General features: G+C 34.1%; 1 protein-coding gene across 4 annotated transcripts in view; it reads right to left on the reverse strand.

The window, feature by feature from the left end:
• Positions 1 to 22,177, reverse strand: part of LOC147073579 (tripartite motif-containing protein 2-like) — a 197,970-nt gene that overhangs the window by 75,448 nt on the left and 100,345 nt on the right. For 2 of the 4 annotated variants that reach the window (XM_085944830.1, XM_085944829.1), the window contains exon 2: positions 261 to 338. The exons of the other annotated variants lie outside the window; for them this stretch is intronic. In XM_085944830.1, coding sequence (XP_085800956.1) covers positions 261 to 313 — 53 coding nt within the window. In that variant the 5' untranslated portion in view covers positions 314 to 338. The remainder of the gene's footprint in view (positions 1 to 260; positions 339 to 22,177) is intronic. 4 annotated transcript variants of the gene reach the window in all.

The raw sequence follows: 22,177 nt of genomic DNA on the forward strand, positions 1-22,177 counted from the left end.
GTCAGATGTAAACGTACCATAAGACCATAAGTACAGTTTTTGGGCTGGGGCGAAGAAAATGCGTTAGTTTTTTTGAAGTGGATAAAAGTCGACCTCATATTGGGAAAATTTAATTCAGTTTGTTATTGTTAGTGAAAAATACAACTGCACGTTATTGAAAACGATAAAAAATATCGCCGTTCCAAAAAGGGCGCGAGTATTTTATTGTGATGTTTTTTTTTATTTATTAATTTGTATGGTGTCAATAATGTTGTATCTACCTTGAGAATGGTGACTCCGACTTCTCCCGGTATGTCCGAAAAAAAATGTCCATGACGCGTAAAGTGTTTTGCGATCAACTGTAACAAAAATTAGCGAGAAGCAAATTATCCAAAAACCGTTGAGAGAAAAAAAAACAACAATCAATATTAAAAAAAACTTCAATTTTGTATTTATATAAATTATAAAATAGGTTACGCGACACGTCGTTCGTCTTTTCTGACACATTTTCTAGTGAATACCGTTTATGACATTATTACGTCAACGAAATATTAAAGACAAAACACATTTTGTTACGAGCTATAGGTACGAATGTACCATCGCTTTATGTTATGTTGTTTTAACGCTCGAACACCTTGGCGCATATACAACCGTAGAACAGATTAAGATAGAAATGTGAAAGCCAGTCGCCACGGATCAAGGCATTGAAGCTAGTTTAGATTTACGACTTAATGACGAACATGCCATAAAACGCAATACATCTAAATCTCGCATGAATGTTATCAACAATGTTACCAAAAGTAAATGCGCGTTTCGTTGGACGTTGACGCAGATATGGATATAAAAAAAAACATATTCTTTAACACGTGTTTAAGTTTATCACATATTTCTCCACAGTCGAGCATTAAGGCTTGGTACAGCCTCACGCAGAAGATAACCCATTCCGTTATTTTTACATTCCCTGTGTGCAACAGTGTCTGATTTTATCCTGTATCACACCACACTACGTAGGACGAAGCAATCTAGGACCTAAGTGTCCTAAGTGAACATTTCTAGGTCAGTTCCGACATGCGGATATTACGCGGCCCAATACGGAGGTGTTGCACGTTCATAAATCCACGGCGCGATCATATAAACTTTGCACTTTCTCCAAATACCTAAATAATTAATAAAGTGGTCAGATAGCAGCGGTGGAGTGGTGAGGTGGGGGAGGGGAGCCTAGATCCAACGGTTATCTATAAGTATAATATATTATGACAAAATGTGGATAACTATATATTTGTCCATTTCTATTTCCGTATTAGTATACCTACCGATCGCTTGTGCAATATTAACTCATAGGCAAGACTTTAAAACAACGTAAACAAGTATTATTAAGTTAAAGTCTAGTTAAGTCTATAATTATCAGGGCATCGTCTTAATCAACATAATGGTGTTCACTGAACAGGAAATTTTGACGGAGGAAGGGAAGGAGCGTAAATGGCTGTACATATTTATTGAAACGTGAGATTTTAGTCTTGAATTAATTCCTTATAATGCGTTGGCGCCAGCAATATTGTCGTGTCGCTCGTTGGAGGAAGGGAATACGGCCCGATATTAAAATCAGCTGGGAAGAAAGTTTTCAAATTAACTTTATTAAGGCAGTTAGTCATAATTAAGTATAGTTACGTCTCCAAAACGAGGAATTTATTTGCAAGATATTTCGATAGATACGGAGCATTTTTATTACAAAGGAAAAATGTTCAATATTTGGGAGAATAACTAATTATTTATGATTAATAAAAAGTTTCAAAGAAACACAATTAGGATCAAAACTTTTACGACGATAACAAAAAAAATGATAACGACTTTTACAGATTTTAATATCCATACTTCATCATTATCATCTCAGCCATTCTCGATCTACTTGTAGGTAAAGCCTGATAAAGGCCTCTACTATTATCGGTCATTAGTCTTTTGTTGACAATTATTTCCGCTAAACTTGACATCAGTCTAACCCAGCTGCAAATTTCTCGACCCTTCCATCAGAGGTTGAACGCAACTGCTAGTGGTTAGGTCGGTGGACAGATTTATTCACTGGGGACCTGTTAATAACTATTTAATTAACATGCTAATAGTATCTAATGGCCAACTAATTGGCAACTCACCTGTTGCGTTGGACGCACGGAATGAGTTAAAGTCGTTACACTATGTAATGAGCCCAATACTTTCATTTTCTCTCCCATATAAATTTCATTTATTTATTTTTCGATCCCTGCGCGTTATATTCATCATGCATCTCTCATTTGTCTTAACGTTATGTTATAGAAAATAGTGTAATTTAAAACAATATAGTTTCCTACAAAGCAACTAGAAGTGATTTTGGAATTTGGAAGAATGGATAATTTATAAAGTGACCTTCTATCATCAACGTATAGCATAACATTTTTTCTCATACAAAATCTCTTATATTAAAGTCGGTTACATGTAAATTGTACGTAAAACATTACACCGTGGCACAGTTCGCCGTGAGCTTTCTTATCGGAAAGAGATGACCGTATACTATACGGCCTCCAATTTTATTAGATTCGATATGAACATTAATTGAATTTTTATATCTGAATTTGGCAAAATTCATGAATTCGAGAATGAAAACCTAACCTAACCTAACAAATAATCAAGTATATCCGGCTACTTTAAAAAAATGTTTGCTGCTGGGCTTCCTGTAAAGAGTAAACCGACAAGAACCGTGTTTTATTTAGACATGAATTTTATGTCAGTACAATACGACCCAAATAGGTTGGACGGTCTTTAATATACAGCAATATATTTTCGATACAACATTTCACGGTGAATTTGTGATACGGCGAACTGCATACGTACAAGTTTCCGGGCACGATTGAAGTCAAACAGAACAGGCCAAAGAGATAATGCAAAATTTATAAATTTTCAATATAGTACATGCCATAAATGTATTCCATAATACAAAATGCGGACAGAAAAGGAGACATTAACAGAATAGGAGACAGGTTTGCTGTAATGACATATTTGTTTTTAAATATATTATTCTACTGCTCCATTAAAACTTATAATAAGAATAAATATTAGAATAAAGACTTATTTGACTTTCGCCCGTTCTCCACCGACCCTATAATTATTACTTACTTAGAAACCACTTAATATTGCACATAGATGGTCGAAGATTGCAGTAGCGTAGGTAACTACCTATTTATCAATTAGACTTTACATATAAAATAAGAAGGATGTTATTTAAAACCTTTATTACTAGATTAAGTTGGATTGATACATCGCAAAAAATTCAAGCAAGTATCGTTGATTACCGGTTATTTAATTATCTAAAAAGATTTTAGAAAATGTATATTTTAAATATGATGAGGTCAGCAAAAACAGTTAGGACGATTATTTTTTTATATCTTAAAAAGCAATCGAAATGTTTTCAACCAATACACGAACTAATTGCCTTGTACCCGTCCATAACCGTGGCACCCAACCTTTTTTCTCTGGCGGAACAATTTCTTTCCTGACTGGACACAATATTATTATCTAGAGGTGAATTTAAAAAAAAAAATACAAAATATACACGTATATTGGACAAGCAAAGAGGTAATTATTATATTTATACCTTGTCGATATCATTCGAGTTTTATCTATATAACATTATATACATAATCTGGGTAATCTCGACAATCAAAATATATTTGACGTTCCAAAATCCCGAAAAATAAATCTAATTTGATGGGAAGGGAAAGTAAGAATTTATTTATATTTTCCAGAAAAATGTGTTTTTTTTTTAAACTTAAAACTTAATTACCAATTATACTTCTTAAACCATTACAGACAACTAATTATTGAAGAACCTACGTACATTTTAGCGAAATATATAATATGTAAGTAATAAAAAGTTTTTTTTATAATTGTATCGTAAGTTAATTTCTGAATTATTTCACAAAAATGTTTTTAGATACTTAGGGTACGTATTGATTATTTGAAATGAACATTTGTATTAAATTACAGTTTTCAAATTCACTCGCAGAGGTATTAATATGGTCACCATTAATCTTAAATAAAGATTGAAACGGATACTGGGTGTGCTGGGTGGTATGACTTTATGAGTAACGAAGGGATAAGAACAGTGGACCAAGCAGCATCTCGTCACGCTGAGAGTGAAGAGGCGACATTGGACCTGGCTCGACCATGTGGTCTCTGGGAAAATGTAATGTGATTTTTACACCTTTTTTCGATCAGCAAAAACAGATAGTTATTGATATTTTATTTTCTCAAATAGCTTGTTTTCGTACCCCATCTGGCTATTTGTGTCATTGACAGTTTGCAATACTGGTTCCAACTAAAGGACGAACATGTTTAAAGAAGAAGAAGACATAAACAGGTGGAGTGTTTATCTACAGAAATGCTGAGAAATGCAACGCAATTGGCATACTAAAACATGCCTTGTTTTCGATCGATCTATAATACTCCGTGCTTAATTTCCGGAGCCGCCAATACACTTGTTTTTATTACCGCAGCAGTAATGCCAACCGTACTATAATTATAGTACAATACTATAATTTTAATTTCGCGAAAATGTAAAATACTATAGTTTTACGCCAAATATGCCAAAATACTATAATTTTAAAGGATTCAAGACGTAAAATGTTCCTGTACTATATATTTTTCAGAAATACTAAAATTTTTACACCTTCGTACTATAATTAACATAGAAAAAGATGGCAACACTGTACCGCAGCCAGTTTTATGTTCTAATTTATAACGCGAAATAATGCGTTGACTCATTAGCTCTGGGCGTTCATAAACATAATACAAATGCCCCTTTATTCGAATACAAATGCCTCCTTTATTATATCGAGCGCGACACCGGTGTCCCGTCTGAAACAGGCCTAATACGCAAGAACAAAAAACGATAACAAACATGTGTTAAAATACAATATGATCAATATGATCATGTTTACTTTACACTATGTATTTACCGAACGACGTTGGAAACAATTTGATAGATAATGTTGTATTGTTAATAACATTATAAAATGATAGCGTTATTGGCTACAGTTTATACAATTTATGGCTCACGGCCGTCTCGATATAAAAAAATGCAACATCACTTCGTAGTAAAAGCCGTAGTAATAATGCGTGAAAACCGGTTACTCGTGAGAAAATGTAAGATATTAACTTTATATCGTAATCTCAGTAATAAAAAAATATATAATTTGTTGATCGAAAATAATATCGTGAAATTTAAATAACAACTAAGTTTTTATACGAATATTTTCCGAATGTAAATAATTTTAAAATATCGAGATCAAATAACTATATTCCGCGTACGAAAACATGGAAGTAAGACGTCTGAATGAACAGGTAAGCATTGCGTTCCCAAGGTTGAACCAAATCTTGTGCAACCATGACTTAAACCTGGACACCACAGAATAGATAATAAATAGAATTCCGATAGGCTATATAATATACCGCTAAATATGAAAGCAGCTGAAATGGTGGACTGCTTTGAGAGAAAGATCCTGAGGCGGATATACGGACCCATGAATGATGGTGGGGAGTGGAGAATTAGGTACAACACGGAACTATACCGCTTATACCAAGATTCAAAACTCTCTACCTTCATAAAACTCCAGAGGCTAAACTGGGCAGGCCATACGGTCACGGATACCGAAGAAGATCCTCGAAGGAAACCCAGGGGGGAAAAGGCCAGTGGGAAAGCCACGCACACGATGGGGTGATAACATTACAAAAGATGCCAACCAGCTGATAAAAATCAGGAACTGGAAAAGACGTGCGGAGGACTGTTCCGGCTGGAGGACGGCGGTGGAGGAGGCCAGGGCTCGACTTGAGCTGTAACGCCACCGAAGAAGAGGAATATAATATACCAATACAGTAAATGTTGACGTAGGGTTTTGAATGTGTGAGTATCCTACTGAAATGAACCACGCATTATAGACGTGAAATAGTGTGTGTAATACGCCGATATTAAATGATCGCCAATGCATAAACCGAGAGCAGTTGTCAGTATTCGACGTATGACGTATTCTTGACACGTGTTTAAATTTATCCCGTCTTCTTCTTTACTCGAGATCGGTTGCCTGCTTCTCCTTGCCCGTTAGGTATTTCAGTTCCCATTATTTCTGAGTTCCCTGCATCTTCACTTCCGATGCTGGGTACTTACTGCTACGTCTTATATTTTCGTACAGTCGTTGCACTTTCAAAACACTGCGTCAAAATTTACTGTATTGGTAAATTAATATAGCCTATCGGAATTCTATTTATTATCTGTTCTGTGTGCAGATGTTACCAAAACATACTAAATATATTCCAAAATTAAATATTCGAGTTATAAAAAACCCGTATAACTTAACGGTGATTCTCGGATTGTCATTAAGTTCTACGGTTAATTATTTATAAGTTATAAATATTCCAAATAACTCAGTATATCGAGACAGTTATGCACATAAGTAAATAAATACCTACACACTATCGTAAGCTGACATTCTTTTAAAATCGGGTTATTTATTGTATAATACTTTTATTACACATGTTCAACAGACGTATTTATTTATTTCCATTACAAGAGATATATATTTTTTTGTTGTTGTAAATTATGAACATTGCGTTGGAGTATGTTATGTGTTATGTCTATAAATGCACAAATCTTTACTGCAGTATAAATACTATTAAATGCTTCTATGAGAGTTTGAATGTAAAAAAAATACAGCTTCATAATAATAAATTGATATCTATTTATTGTGCCTGTAACATGTCTGTAAAACTAGAAAATAAATTTCATTGTATTCTTTTTGAGTTTTGCGAGACGACTTGCTGGGAAGACAATTTTTAAATATTATTGCCACTGTAAAGGAAAACTTCGTCAGAAAACATTAGAGTTTTTAATTGTTTGTACGCCGTTGAGTTGTGCTGCCTAAAAGCAAACGATGCCTTCGAAATTCGGTGTTGTATTATGAAATAATATTAAATATAAGATGTGAATCAATATAATACTACAATATGATTCAATATAAGTCAATAACTGAGGCTTCTAATTCCAAAAAGCGATAAGTCTACATTTCGGTCAAAATCGAGAAAAAATACGCACGTATTCTTTGTGTAATTTTACACAATATGTATTGATCTATAAATTCCAAACGCGACAAAACCCTACGAAAAAAAATATTTTATCTCTCGATTTATTACAAAAAGCGCCACGGCCGTGTTTCATATTATTTAAAGCTTGTTTGATTTCGCGCGTGTTTAAGTCAACCAATAAGGTAACGTTCAATATTAAAAATGGCGTCTCCCATGTTGTAGCATCCGGTAAATTCATGACAGTGCCACGGAAACATGTGCCTTATGCGGACAAAATTAAAAAGTGAGGTACAAGTAGCGCTATATCCAATTTTATTTTGCCTATATTTATTACATTTAAGAGTTTATCGGCTGAAACAAATTGCCATCTGGTTCTAATTTCGACATAGAATATAACGGAAAAAATAAACAAACATTAAAACAAATAATTGAAGCTTGAAACATAAAAACGTTGTTTCCCGCAAATATCTAATTATGGACATGTCGCTTTTTGTAATTAGACGCCTCAACTGACCAAATTCTCACAGTAATACTTTATATTACAAGGGATATTTTTCCATCAATAAATAAGGGATACCTTTGAGATTAAATACCGATTTAGGTTAGATTTATTGTGTGATTTTAAAAAGTATCTATCTTCCCACAATATTGAGAGAAGTAATAATGCATTGTGATGTATATTATGGGGTCGATAGTTATGATGTTTGGTGTGAATATCGTCACCGTTTTAGCAAATCCATCTATGTGCACTTTCTCAAATTGTGCAGGAGAAGGATAAAACTGAATAAAAAAATAATGTTACATTTAAACATTAAAATTATGAAGAATGCTTTATTATAATCAGAAAATGGTCTAAGATTATTATTTTGTTTACAAAAATCTTTTATTTTTAATACAAAAATAATAAAAATACAGTTTGTGATGTCACATAAGTTGTTTTGACCGTTTTGTAAATACACATAGTTTAATTTATTCATCAAAATGTGAATAATAATAAATTCATGAAAAACTGTTACATAAATAATAGTTGAAATATACATAGTGCGTTAGTGATAAATTGCAATATCATTTTATTAATTATTAATGCAATACTGAGATGATATTATATTTATAAGTTCGTTTACTTTCTATTAGCAGGTTTAAATGTTAGGTTATCGTAGAAATAGTGGTGATCTTTCTCTATTACACTTTTTAATTCCTGAAGATGTATGTATTTCGACTGCGATATTGGCAATGATTCATTATATATATTACAAAGGCAGTCAAACGGTTGCACTGATAAAGTTGAGTTTGTAAAAGATTGTTCCATCTGGTAGATACTGTAACATTTTAAAATCATATACAACAGGATCTCCGGTTCGTTTTCCTGGTCTGATTGAACTTAATCCAGATTTAATCTTATCCATAATTCTTAAAAATTAAAAATCAATGACATTAATTTTATAAGGTTGTGTTGGTCTTGCTAGCCGCATATGTGCTATATAATCAGATGGTGAATATATTGGAGGCTTAAAATACTTTTCTTAGGTGGCATGTGCACTATCGGCCTCTATCATGGTGTAGCCTTTTTCCAGAAAAAGCTGTTGAATCTCGATGTTTTTTCTCTCTAAAGATATAACTTAGAGCAGTAGCGAATAATTTATTTCGGTTTTGATATCCACACCCATCCGATATTAGAATTATTTCATTGTATTGTCCTGCTTTCGATGAGATGAGACAAATTCATTAGAAGATACATTATGAAGAATGTATATGGTGAAATTGTGTAGTTGCAGCTTGTTTATAATAAATTTGTGCCTGTGTTTTGGACATAGCAGCACACTTTGGAGATCCATTGTGATTACTAACCGTCCACGTTCTGGTACTCTCCTTCATTTCATTTTTGGTCTTCTAGCATCTTTTTTTTATAATAATGTGGCTATTGTATTCCATTTCTGAAACATTCTTCATTTTATAACTACAGCAGATGGCAGTGATGGCACATTGATCTTTACGTGGTTGGTGGATACTGATTTTTTGGTGGTAAATATACTGGAGTATATTCTGCTGCTTTATGACCATTTTCCAGAGACCATTTTTTATATTCATCATGCTTTTGTATTTTGGATCGGAAACACGATTCCACATATACCCTGGAGGTATTTTCTCTGCAATAATGGCTGGGAACTTTGGAATTAGATCCAACCATAATGTAACATTTTTCCACAAATCTCTCCGTTTTGATTTTTGGTTGCACTACCAATTATTTATCTTCAGTCAGATTCTTATTACCTGTCATTGTTGCTTTCAATTGGCCACTGTCATCGAGACGTTTGTAGTTGTTTATCCAACTTTTAAATTAATTCTCGCCTATACCCTATTGACCATGTAGGCATCTTCCAGAAATTATTGAATATTTCCTGTCTCTCTTTTTGAGAAAGCATCTTTTAAACCGTCGTGCAAGACCATAATGCATAGCATATAACATAGAAACAAACTATGTGTAGCCAAACTGTAAAAAAACATTACACTCTCGATATCAAAATACCATCTATAATTCTATATGTTACTATAATATACACATAGTTGTTTTTGTGAACCGTGGTTTTTGAACCTTACACATAGCTGTTTTCTATTTTTTGAAATAACTTCGGAGCGAGTTTACCCAACACATAGATCATTTTACTGGCCTATAGACAAAAAAATAAGGAATGACTTGGTATTTAAAAGTCATTTTTGATAAAAGTGACACATAGATGGTTTTGCTAAAACGGTGACGATATATTGCAAGTACAACAAAATATGTCTATTGAGCACCCAGCCAATATAATTGCACTCTTGTTACAGATATCATACTGTCAACTTATGTATGTTAAATACCTGTTTATACAATTGTCTAATAAATTAATCCAATAAAGTATTTTAATAAGATCAAATCGTTAATAACTAATTTTGGACTAATTATAGCAGCCTGGTCAAACCGTGCATAACAGTTGGTGCCGAAGGTTTTTACTCCGCGAAAAATAAAAGAAACGGCTGTTGGTGATATTATACTGCATTACTACAGTTTCGGGTAGCCTTCAAGAAATACAAAGCAGCGTAATAGTTTCAGAGCGCTGGAGCGATCAAGTGATAAGAGCTTACTGGTGATAGCTTTCACTCTGGCCTGAGAGAAGAGAATGAAAGGCTGCATTTCAGAGTGGTTAACCATGATAAAAATAATTTAACTGTGGTCCTGTAGGTATACGAAACACGAACCGTTAATACTGAAGCGTGCAAAAATAAATACAATTGGAATATTGCGAAAACATCACGAAAGAAACCAATGGGTACGCAGCGAGCAGACAATAGTATGCGAACTTGACAAACGTCGATGCAATGGTAATGAGCTGGGCATGTTGCTAGGATAATAACAATGCCACAGATTTGTAGACAAAAATGATTGTGTTAGAATTGGCAGGTAAAAGTCACTGCCTTAGAGATGTGAAGCTACTGGAAGAGCTTTAGTCAAAAGTGGCAATTATAGTATCGCCAAATGAAGACATCAGAATGCCGCTGACAATACTTATTGTTTATAAGAGGGCGCATAGGTTTACACGTGGTTCCCATTCATAGTGCAGTTTATTTGTGTATTTTTGGAATTGTTAAATTCCGCTCGATAGTTAAATTATTATGTTTTTTCTCCTTCCTGAACAATTTGGCCAAGTGAAGTTGGCCGGTTTGCAGATTAAGGTGAAGCCTTTACTGAGACTTTTTTAAAGAGGCACCTAGCGGAAAAATACGAAGCTTGCAATTTGAGACATTTTTTGATAATGTACAATTTCAACTGTATTAATTAATAAATATGTATCTGAAAACATTAAAAAGAAAAATATTATATATTAATATAAATAAAAAGGATTTCAAGTTATACACATTTATATTTTTATAAAAATCGATGTTTTTTAAAATGAATATAAAAAATATTAAAACTATGAATTAGTCAAAAATCTCTACGTCAAAAAAGAGAAAACTTAATAAACTAAATTTAATAATAAATATGACTATAAAATAACATGTAATAATAACGTGGGACCCTGACCCTGCACCAAATTCACATTTTTTAACATTTTTCTTAAATTGTAGGTTTATCTTTGACTTAAAATAAAAAATATTTTTCTTTTTAATGTTTTCAGATACATAATACATTTGAAATTGTAAATTATCAAAAAAATGTCTCAAATTGCAAGCTTCGTATTTTTCCGCTAGGTGCCTCTTTAAAAAAGGCTCAGTAAAGGCATCACCTTAAGCAGTAGATATCGTATCGTATAGTCGTATCTCAATATTTTTATATCCAATAATTAAAGCCAAGACGACGCTGCCAAATATCGTGTTTTCATTATATAACAACTCGTGTTCTTAAAATGTTTTCCAAGCGCCTTGGCGATGAGGTACCGCCACTCGGCCTTCATCCGTCCTCTTTAGGAGTGCCTGGGCTCAAAAATATTAATAAGTACGATTAAAAGCCTCGAAAGAATGACTTGCTTACTTACTCCTATAGATTTGGTTAAGAAGATAATAGGTCTCTCTTAAATTGAAACTACGTCACAAAATAATATTCAATCGATTAACAAAACTGAGTTGTTAACTAATTAATTATCCCAGTATCAGTAATCCTTCAGAATATATCGACGAAATATTGTGTTTGAAAACTCGCTTTGAAATTAAGTTTAGTTGGTATCGATCGACACTATGGAAGTATTCAAATAAGTTTTATCTATTTCGTGGTAGAAAAAATAATTAGTCAACTACAAACATTAGATAAAATAAAACATGCATGACGAGTTTATCTCATTAAATCCGAAACTGTAATTATTTGTAATACATTTACATTTTAAGATAACTACATTTATGTCAGTGCATTGGGACGGTATTAAATCAAGCGATTAAATTAATGATATTTTATTTAATAGAATATGTGCACAGGGCTTGCGATTAACTATGTAACAGCCAATTTCACAACATTTAATCACCAATTATAATCAGTTTAGGCTTAGACTTAAATCTCACATATTATTATTTACAAAGTGCCTTATATGGAGTCTTATAAAGCTTTTCAATTGTAGCACTAGATTTTGATCACGAAACATTTTGTGGTAAAATTATTATTCTATACGTAGACGCATTAAGAGTAGAGGTGGGAAAACTGGTTGATTTTGAAGACTGGGTATACTTACTACCAGTATAAAAAAATACTTAGTATTAAAACTTGTTCCAAAATACTTATTAGTATTTGGAATACTATATAGAGCTCTTGGCGTACGAATGCTACATAAGTCTCATACTAAACTGGAACTAAAACTTAACTCCATATTAGTATTTGAAATATCGGCTTCAATAGAATCCCTAAAAATACACTGAGCTGGGCTTCTCGAAATGTCCCATTAATTATAAAATTTTAAACACATTTTAAATTTATGAGTTGTTTTTATGTTATGTTATAATATTCTTGTTAACGTAAAATGAATAACAATGATTTTTTTTACTGTAAACTGCGTCACCTCAGTCACGTCACCACATTTCCGAGGGAATAATATGCTGCTACAGAAAATTTATGACCAATTTGTTTATACATAAGATGGTGGATGCGTAGACTAATAAATTAAAATAATTTTTATAATCGCATTCAAGTGCTACCTCTCGCTCGCAGTATTGAAAGTCTACCAACTAGCCAGCGACTCGCGATGATATCATCACAAGTTTTTTGGAACAAGTTTATTGGGCCACACGTACTGAGTATGGGTAGTTTCATCCGATACTTGAGTACACAAACTGGTGACAGTATTTCCAACTTACCTCTAACTATTGAGAGATAGTGGCCTTTTAACATTACGTGATGACTAGGGCCCGGATTTATATGCTAGTGCATGTTTTGTTAGGGTGTATGCACAGCTATGAGAGTTGCACAGAAATCCATTTTGAAACACGCAGAATCCAAAAATAAAATTTTATTGTGCATATAAATGCATATTTGAGACGTTAGAGCATATTTCGGAGATTAGTGCATATTTCATTAATAAATGCATATTTTAGGGTTTTTGTTGGAAGTTGAATTGGAAGTGTTAAGAAAGTATTTATTAAGGCACCACTTCGAGTCCAAGTTTATAAAGAAGATCAGCCTAATCTACCACTCCCCCCAGAACCTGTGCTGACTAGGTGGGAAACGTGGCTGAACGCAGCTCATTTTTATTCAAAGAATTTTGAAGCAATAAAAAACATAGTTAAAAAATTTAACAAAAAAGATTCAGTGTCCATAGAAATATGCCAAAACATAGTAGATTGCCCGACGATAGAAAGGGACTTGGCTATGATTGAGACTCACTTTTCTTTCTTCTTTCTTACCTGAAGCAATCACAAAACTGGAGACACGACAGAGTCACTGGAAATGGTGGAAGATGTTAAAAGACGATTGTCTTCTATCCCAAGTGAGATAAGAGACATAAACGAAATATTTTATCGAAAAATCCTAGAATCTATACAAAATTGATGCTTATATTAATGGAAAAGGCCTGGATTTACCATAAAACGTCAAGCAAACACACGCACCTTTATTTAAATTTTGCCCAATCACCTCTATGGATGTTGAGAGGTCATTTTTCTGCATATAAACAAATACTGACAGATATTCAGAACGTTTTACACCAGAACTTATTGTTGTGGACAAAAACAGCAAGAAATAGTATTTAAAAATTAGTTTAGTGTGTCGTTTCTGTTTTTTTTTTAAATTGTATTTAGTTTATATTGCATTTCTTATTCAATTGTAGGTACTTGTAAAATCACTATTTTGAAAATAAAATTGTATGTAACTGTATATTGATTATTTGTGTTTTTTTGATATATTTTCACTGATGACAAATGCAATTTTCATGACGTTCATTTAAATATTCTCAATTATGACGGTTCGATCTATTTCACTGCCAATATACCTAAAGTTGAGTATTTCCCGAGAAAATCTCAATCTCGAGGTTCGGGATTTCCCGAAATGATGAAATTTTGAATTCTCGAGATTCGGGATTTCCAGGAAAAAAAATCGGGAATTCTCGAGATATCGGGAAATTTAAAAAAACCTAAAAAAAACAGTGTAAAAACAGCCAAAATCAAAAAAATATGATTTTTTTTATTTATTTATGTATGAAGACAAACAAAATAGAAGTAGGAAAACAAAAATAATTAAAAACATTACTTATTAATATGGATTTTAAAACAGACTGTCAATCGCATACGATTTTGAGACACAAAATTCCCTTAAGCGTCAATTACATTGAGCTTTTTTATGAGCTGATTATTGGCAAATTTAAAAGCGGGCGGTTCAGCTACTGCGATTTCATGATTACACACAAAATTTTCCATTCGCTGATAAGCCACAAGCCAGCGAGCGATTTTGACGGAACGTAGTTCGTTTTTTTGCCGGGAGGTCGCTACGCTCCATAATAATGTTTCCATTAAACGTCAAAAAGGTAAATTTCAAAATGAGTAGTTCGTTTTTCCACCACCACGCTCTACTGCGCAGACGCGATACGCCCACAAGCCGGCGTGTAGCTTATAAAGTTGACCGGCTTTCAACTTTTCTCGGTGGAGTGTTTACAACCTGCTTATTAGCTTGTTCGATGATTACACTGGGCGAATTTACAGGCAGATTATAAATTTGCCAATAATCAGCTCGTAAAAAAGCTCAATGTAATTGACGCTTTATGTTGCAAAAATTGCGCTCATTTTGAGTCGACGTTGGCTTAATTGTGTTAAATGCCCCGATCAGTCTTTGAACGTTTTGTGTTTTCTGTCCACTTTTTCATATAGAAATCGTTTTTTTTTCAATTAATATTTGGTAATAAAGAAATCCCGAAACCCGAGAAAAGATTCTCGTGATCCGGGATTTCCCGAAATGTTAAAAATTTCTAATCTCTAGATTCGGGATTGAAAATTTCGAAAATTTCTCGAGAATTCCCGTCGGGAAATTCCCGAAACCAAACTCTATATATTATACATAATATACACAATAATAAATTAATGCATTCTGTTACATTTTCACTATAACGTTAATGCTTTGTTTCTGGTAGAGGTGAATTTAATATTTAAGACGGTCAATAACACCAACATAATATTTGTTATCCGATAGAATTTGCTTTATATGGCTACCCATTGGCCGATATAAATAGTCAGTATTATCAGTTATTTTAATTAAATTTTCTTGCATATAATCTTTTAGTTTAAACTATTATTTTTGAGCACAAAAAGCTACACAAAACCGTCTTATAAATTTGTACAGAGTCTACAAGTCGAACACGCTTAGGTCGATATTAAATTAAGTGGATAATCACTTTGATGATGTTAACAGTTGGTTAAGATAAAACATAATTATATAATATTTATTCCACATAATTTAACAAAGATCATAATCGATTTCTTATTAAGTATATAATTTTCTTAGAATATTGTATTAGTGTGTATGTCTTTCGTTTTATCCACATAACAGATTAATCCGATAAAAATGTGAAAGCCATTAAGCCAGTTGCCATGGATCAAGGTTGAAGCCGGGTTCGTTTTATTACTCTACGACGGACAGGCTATATTTATTCATTTATTTATTTAAAAAAGACACATTGAGCACATAACATATTATTAATTCAAGACGTTCACATGACATTTAGAATAAAAAGTACAGGTAAATCAACTTAGTAGAGAAAAAAAAGCAAAACATAAATGTCATAGCAAAACAATTATTCACGAAAAATACAAATGAAACGATAAAATAGAATTTTAAAAATAAAATAAATAATGCATCGCTAAAATGTGTACATCTCTAGGGAGTGCATTGACCAGCCGCGCAACCCTCGCAATCGGTGCTTGGTGAGCCTGACATGAGGAAACAGCTTTCACCCAAAATAGGTAATTGCATGTAATTGACGGGTGCTTAAAAATTTAAATTATCCAGAATATCGGGATTGGAAACTATACCACGCGAGAGCATGGAAAAATACTTTAAGAGCAGAAGTGATCTACGAGCTTGAAGAGAATGAAAAGCGAGCATGCCTAGAAGAAAGTTAGTCGGAAAATACTCGTTTGAGAAACAGTCAAAAGGAAAATAATTATTAAGATTTAACCCTTGTTACAGCCGGGTTTGGGTCGATATCCCGAAGGCCGGAATCCCGAAGGCCGAAATCGCGAATGCTGAAATCCCGAATGGCGAAATCCCGAAAGCCGAAATCCCGAATACCGAAATCCCGAACGCTGAAATCCCGAATGGCCGAAATCCCGAATGGCCGGAATCTCGAAGGCCGAAATCCCGAAAGATAAAAAAATACAAACATCAATAATTGCGCAATCTTGAATTTCACAATTTTTACAAGAGAGACAAAAGCCCATTTTTTCTGGAAATATAAAAAACGAAAAATAAAAAATATAAACATCGGCAATTGCGCAATCTCGAATTGCGCAATGTTTTCAAGAGATAAAAGCCCATTTTTTGCGGAAAAATGCGCAATTATTATGTTTGTATTTTTTTATTATTTCGGCCGTCGGGATTCCGTCCATTCGGGATTTCGGCCTTCGGGATTTCGTCCGGCACCCGTTACAGCCTCACCCAGAAGCCGACCCACTTCCATATTTTCACGTTTCCTGGTTGTATCTTTTGTCAGCGACTAATGCCAATAACATATTGTATAGATTAGAATATTAGGTATACTGACCATTCGGTAAACTATGAAGCAGCAATTTCATAACAGGTAATAACATCAACTTAATCACTTGGTTTAGATTTGAATCACGCACTTATTTATTATGTACACAATATTATTAAAAGCTTCAGCGAGCCGTTGAATGCACGTCCACTCTCTCTGAATTTTATAGCGATTTTGTTTATCTAATTACAATAAAAATGCTAAAAACGTTGAAGATAACATTTGCGATTACCAGAAATACTTGATAAGTTTTATAAACACAGGATGTGGTTTTATAAAGAATCCGAGTACCTACTCAGATACAATGAACATGTGCTAGTTATACCTAGTTAGCGTTATAAAAGGAAGCGATTTCATAACAACTGTATATTATTATCAACATGATGATACCTACGATCCGTGGTTCCCAAAGTTGACTGGGCTCCGACCCATCTAACAAAAATTTCCTATCTTGGGACCCACCTCTTAGCTGTCTTAGAGAAAAGAGGGCATAAATATTGGTAATATGTAATATGGCAGACCCTGAAAATTGAAAAATCAAAAATATTCATTTTCTCGATGATTCTCGAGAAATCGACATTATTATGAAATTACCTCTACTTGCCAATTTTTCAATAGCTTTTGCGGTCGGAAACTTAGCCTAGTAGCAATTTCTCAAGATTCGAGATTGGCCGTTTCTGATTATTTCTCAAAAATTCTCGTGATGAGATTTCTCGGTCACAACTTATATCTTATTATTATGTAGGTATACCTATGTTTCGATGTTGGTGCGTGATGGGGTGAAAAGTATTATTACAAAACAAAAATTACAATAAATAAGACAGCGTAGGTAGGAATATCCAAATTATCCAATATTGACTTTCATCAATGTTACTCGCAGGCATTTTGACTTTTATAATAATAAAGTAAGCACTATTTCATAGTAAAAGTACTAGTCTAAAACATTGTTATCTGACGGCCATCTGATCACAATAGCAAACAGGAAAGCATGTCGAATTAAATAATGCAGCAAATCAAACTCAATAAGCCCGTCACATGAATGTGTTTTTACACACGAATCGATTCAGTGTGGCGGTCTAATCGATTTACACGCTTATCTGATTGATTCAATCTTCGATATGTTGTGATATGTTCAAACTGTGACAGCTTTTAGGCCCGTTTCAGACGGGACACCGGTGTCGCGCTCGATATAATATAGAATGCCTTTGTATTCGAATAAACGGGCCTTTGGCGTAAAACCCACTTAATGGAGCGAGTGGGGGGGCTCTCACGCAAAATTTCACAAGTGGCGCGTAAATCATCGAAAATACAACGTAATCAAATACGCCAGCGCACACTGAATTTGACGACGCATTGTGCCCGCCTGCCCCATGATTCATCGTTTTTTGGCTTCTCAGCGATACGAATTAACGAAAATACAACGTAGTCCATTCATTGAACACGGCAAGCAAAATCACGCTCATGGCAGCGTCGTCGATAAGACGGGCGAGAAGGCATTATTTAATAACAGTGGCCTCTTTGTTTAGTTATTGCGTACCGATATTTCGCTGGTAGAATGATGTCATCGTGAATATTAATTACAAGCCCCGAGAAATTTAATAATATTTGTATTGCTTTGTTATGAGAGACGCTGATAATAATAATTATTTTGTGCTCCTTGAGCCCCTTATTACATAGGTGAAGGGTAATGCGCGGGTGGGAGGGGGCCTACTTCGTAGAGAGCGCACCGAGCGCCACTTTGGTCGGCTTTATGCCTTTGTTTTATGTTTATGAACGCCCCAGAGCTAATGAGTCAACGCATAATTTTGCGTTACAAAATATAACATAATACTGGCTGCGGTAGTAAAAACAGGTGTATCGGCGGCTTGAGAATGTAGCGGCCGACGGAAAAGTGTACCAGACAAGCGTTAACTGATTAGCTCTGGGGCGTTCATAGACGTAATACAAAGACCCCTTTATTCGAATAGAAAGGCCTCCTTATTATATACGAGCGCGACACTGGTGTCCCGTCTGAAACGGCCCTTATTGTATCAACTCTGCGGAAGTACAGAAAATAATGTTTACAATACATTTTTAGTGCGTACTCATTTAAAATGAACCTATTGGTACAAATTACAATTACTGACTTCGACCAAGGGAAAATATACAAGATAAAACAAATGTGTCGCATTGAATGAAAAAATAAAAATTATTTTGGTATTTAATTAAATTATTATTATCATAATTCGACCGTATAATACCCAGCGGAGCATTTCTTTGACGCAGGTTACGAAATCGATTTGTCAAAAGATTTAAAAACATTAATTTAAACCAGTCATAAAATTATTAAATTATGATCATACCAACATATTAAATATATAAATACTTGCATATTTCTCACAAATTGAGTATAAACAAAATCGTTTCAACTAACATTACAACGGCATTTAACAGTGATCGCGAACCTATGGCACGCAAATGTTTTATGTTGAAGAGAGAGAAAAAAGTTATAATAATTTAAGAAAAAAATACATAAAAGTTATATTTAAGTACAAATAAATATATATTATACATATTGCATAATATTCGAAAATAATGATGACAGCCATGCGTATTTTCTCCGATTTTGTATAATATTTCTACTAATCGATGCGCAATCGGAAACGACAAAATTCATGCATATTCATGCAATTCATCATAAATGATAGACCGCATTGTATAAAATATAGTAGGCAGATACTCTTCAAGAATAAGCATTATCTACTTTTAATTTAAATTGCATGTTGCAATGTGATACACATAATATTATCGCACTGACGTCATCAGGCGGCGGGGAAAGTCGCGCCGCGAACCTTTGATTTTGATCGATTTTCAATCATTTTACAATGCTAGAGACCACTGTATTTAGAGAATGCCTTATCTGATCGGACTCATGTGGACATGACCAGCAGGACGCAGAGAACGTACTGTGGGACTGTCGACTTATGGGCCTCGAACGAGCGGAGTTGTTTGCCCGGGTCCGACCCCATTCAGGCCCAATAGGACACGCGGATATGGTGGCAACCGAGGCCAATTTTGAGGCCTTTACTAAATTCACCAGAGCGTACGGAGAGCGGGACAACCCCGACTCCCCTTGCGACTCGTCAAACTAAAGACACTTTGATAGTTGCCGTTAAATAAATAAAATCCATTTACTTTTGCACATCGGTGCAAGGTTGCATCACCAGTCCCGTGCGACTCCGCTCGGGACAAAAATGAGGGCTTAAATTCTTTGAACTGGCACACTTAAGAGGGCTCGCACATCAGAACTCGCCGCATGCGTCTTACGACGGGCATTAGGCAGATGTGCGAGATTGTGCTAAGCAACATTCGTCGGCAGTCTCATAAAATTTGATTTATGGCGGTAAGGCACACGAGGCGAGTTGTGATGTGCGAGCCGGCTAAGGGTTATGATAGACGGTCGCGCATCGACGTGACTGCATATACATAATGGGAGCGGAGGCTGGAACCTTTTTCCAAAACATGTCCTTATCTGATCGGAGCAATTCTGGCGTCAATTTATGGTTAAAGAACCAAACGAAGTAATGTAGTAATAAGAATCCCTATTAAAAACTGCTCGGTACGTCAGACAGTCAAAAAATAATATGAAGGAAATTCTGGCACGCGTACGAAAAAGATTCGCCAACCCTGACCTATAACATACCTAACCACTCAATATGATACGTACTTATACACAAAATCTAAGCCACTAATAATATAATGTGCCAACACTGTCATATTAAAAAATAATATGATAGGAAAGAGCCTACATACGTGGTTATGTTTACTACATACATTGATAGTTGAAATTTATGATTTTTATTTTATTTTATTTTATATCGTAGGGGGGGGGGGCTTAAAATCTGTCAATACCTCGGGCCTCCAACTCGCTAAACCTGCCACTGAGTATAACTATAATATTTGAAGCAAAGAGACATACATAATACAGGTGACTTTAACCCCACAAGCATCTGATAGTGAAACGGTAGTTTTATTAGTTAATTTAATATATTGCAATCCTCGTATAATAACTCGTTGACAATTAATAATCGTAAGCACTCGCTCGGAGTACGATAGATGCGGATCATCACTCGGAAATCGGACATCAATCGGTCCAAGATTTTCTTCAATGATATTTCTAAGGCCTAAATTTTAAGCTCTAAGCGATCTAGCATTTTCGATAGGCAGCTTGCAAAAAACGCATCTGGCTTGTGGCATTTTTACTAGCGTTTTTATGCCTCCAACAGCTTTAAATGTGTTGAAAAAACGCTAGATATTTAGTTTATTTATTTTCACGCGCTTCATATTTTTCCGACTATCGGTTACTTAATGCAGGTAGGTCGGTACGTATTTTAGTGAGAAATAAAACAAGACGAAACAATTTCAATGTGTTTGTGTATTATTCCGAATCTCCGCGTATATAAAAAAATAATTTAGCAATTATTCATTCTAATCCAAAAGGTATGTTCTTTAATTCTATATGTCTGTCCCACAAGAAAGAAGATCTCGTCTTCAAACATGAAACGAAACTTGAACGCCGTTGAGTGGTTGACACAATATAGTATTTGTTGTTAATTTTGAAATATATCTCTGTTAAAATGTGCGGTTTTTACACGTATCGATATTTTTTCGATTTTTGCACTTTTTTCGATACGCAAAGGTATTGACTTCGTTCTTGGTAGAATGAGTAAATTTACTTACAATTTTACTTTCAAAAATTCTAAAATTTTTCTGTCAACGACAGTCGGCAACACTGGCTTTAAGTAATGAATTTTTATAAATAATTATTTGTCAAACATGATTTATTATAAATTGTAATATTATTTAGATTATGTAATAATTTAAGTCTCGTTATGCCATTAAACCTGCACCAAAAAAAATATGCATTTTTTACATAACACAATACTCTTAACTAGGCATAATAGTAAAACTTGCGTGCTACGTACACATAAAAATACATTTAAAAATTTATCATTATAAACTAACACCTCCTATTATTGATCCGAGCCTTTTCGTACTTAAAAAAACTACCAGTAAAGCAACCTAAGTAAAAACTACCAAACGAATAAAAGTTCCATTGAAATGAAAGACTTCCACTTAAAAGCTTATTACGATGCCTTCGTGGGTTTACTGAAGGGATTAAAGCTTAGTTCAAAGCCTAAATACTGGTTTCATTGATGATTTTGATCACCAAAGGTTTCATGGACTTACGTTGACGGGTTATGGACATGCGGTACCTACCTAATGGAAAGGCCAAAGCTGCAATAAACTTTTGATTGTCTGACCATATCGTTAGCACAATAAATTATATTTTTTGGTATTGGAAAATGATTTTTTTTTTTAAATTTTATCAGTTATCTATAAACGTGTATAATTTTCGC

This window comes from Rhyacophila brunnea, unplaced genomic scaffold (genome assembly GCF_057557595.1).
Source record: "Rhyacophila brunnea isolate RB1 unplaced genomic scaffold, BYU_Rbru_1.0 scaffold_17, whole genome shotgun sequence".
NCBI lineage: Eukaryota > Metazoa > Arthropoda > Insecta > Trichoptera > Rhyacophilidae > Rhyacophila > Rhyacophila brunnea.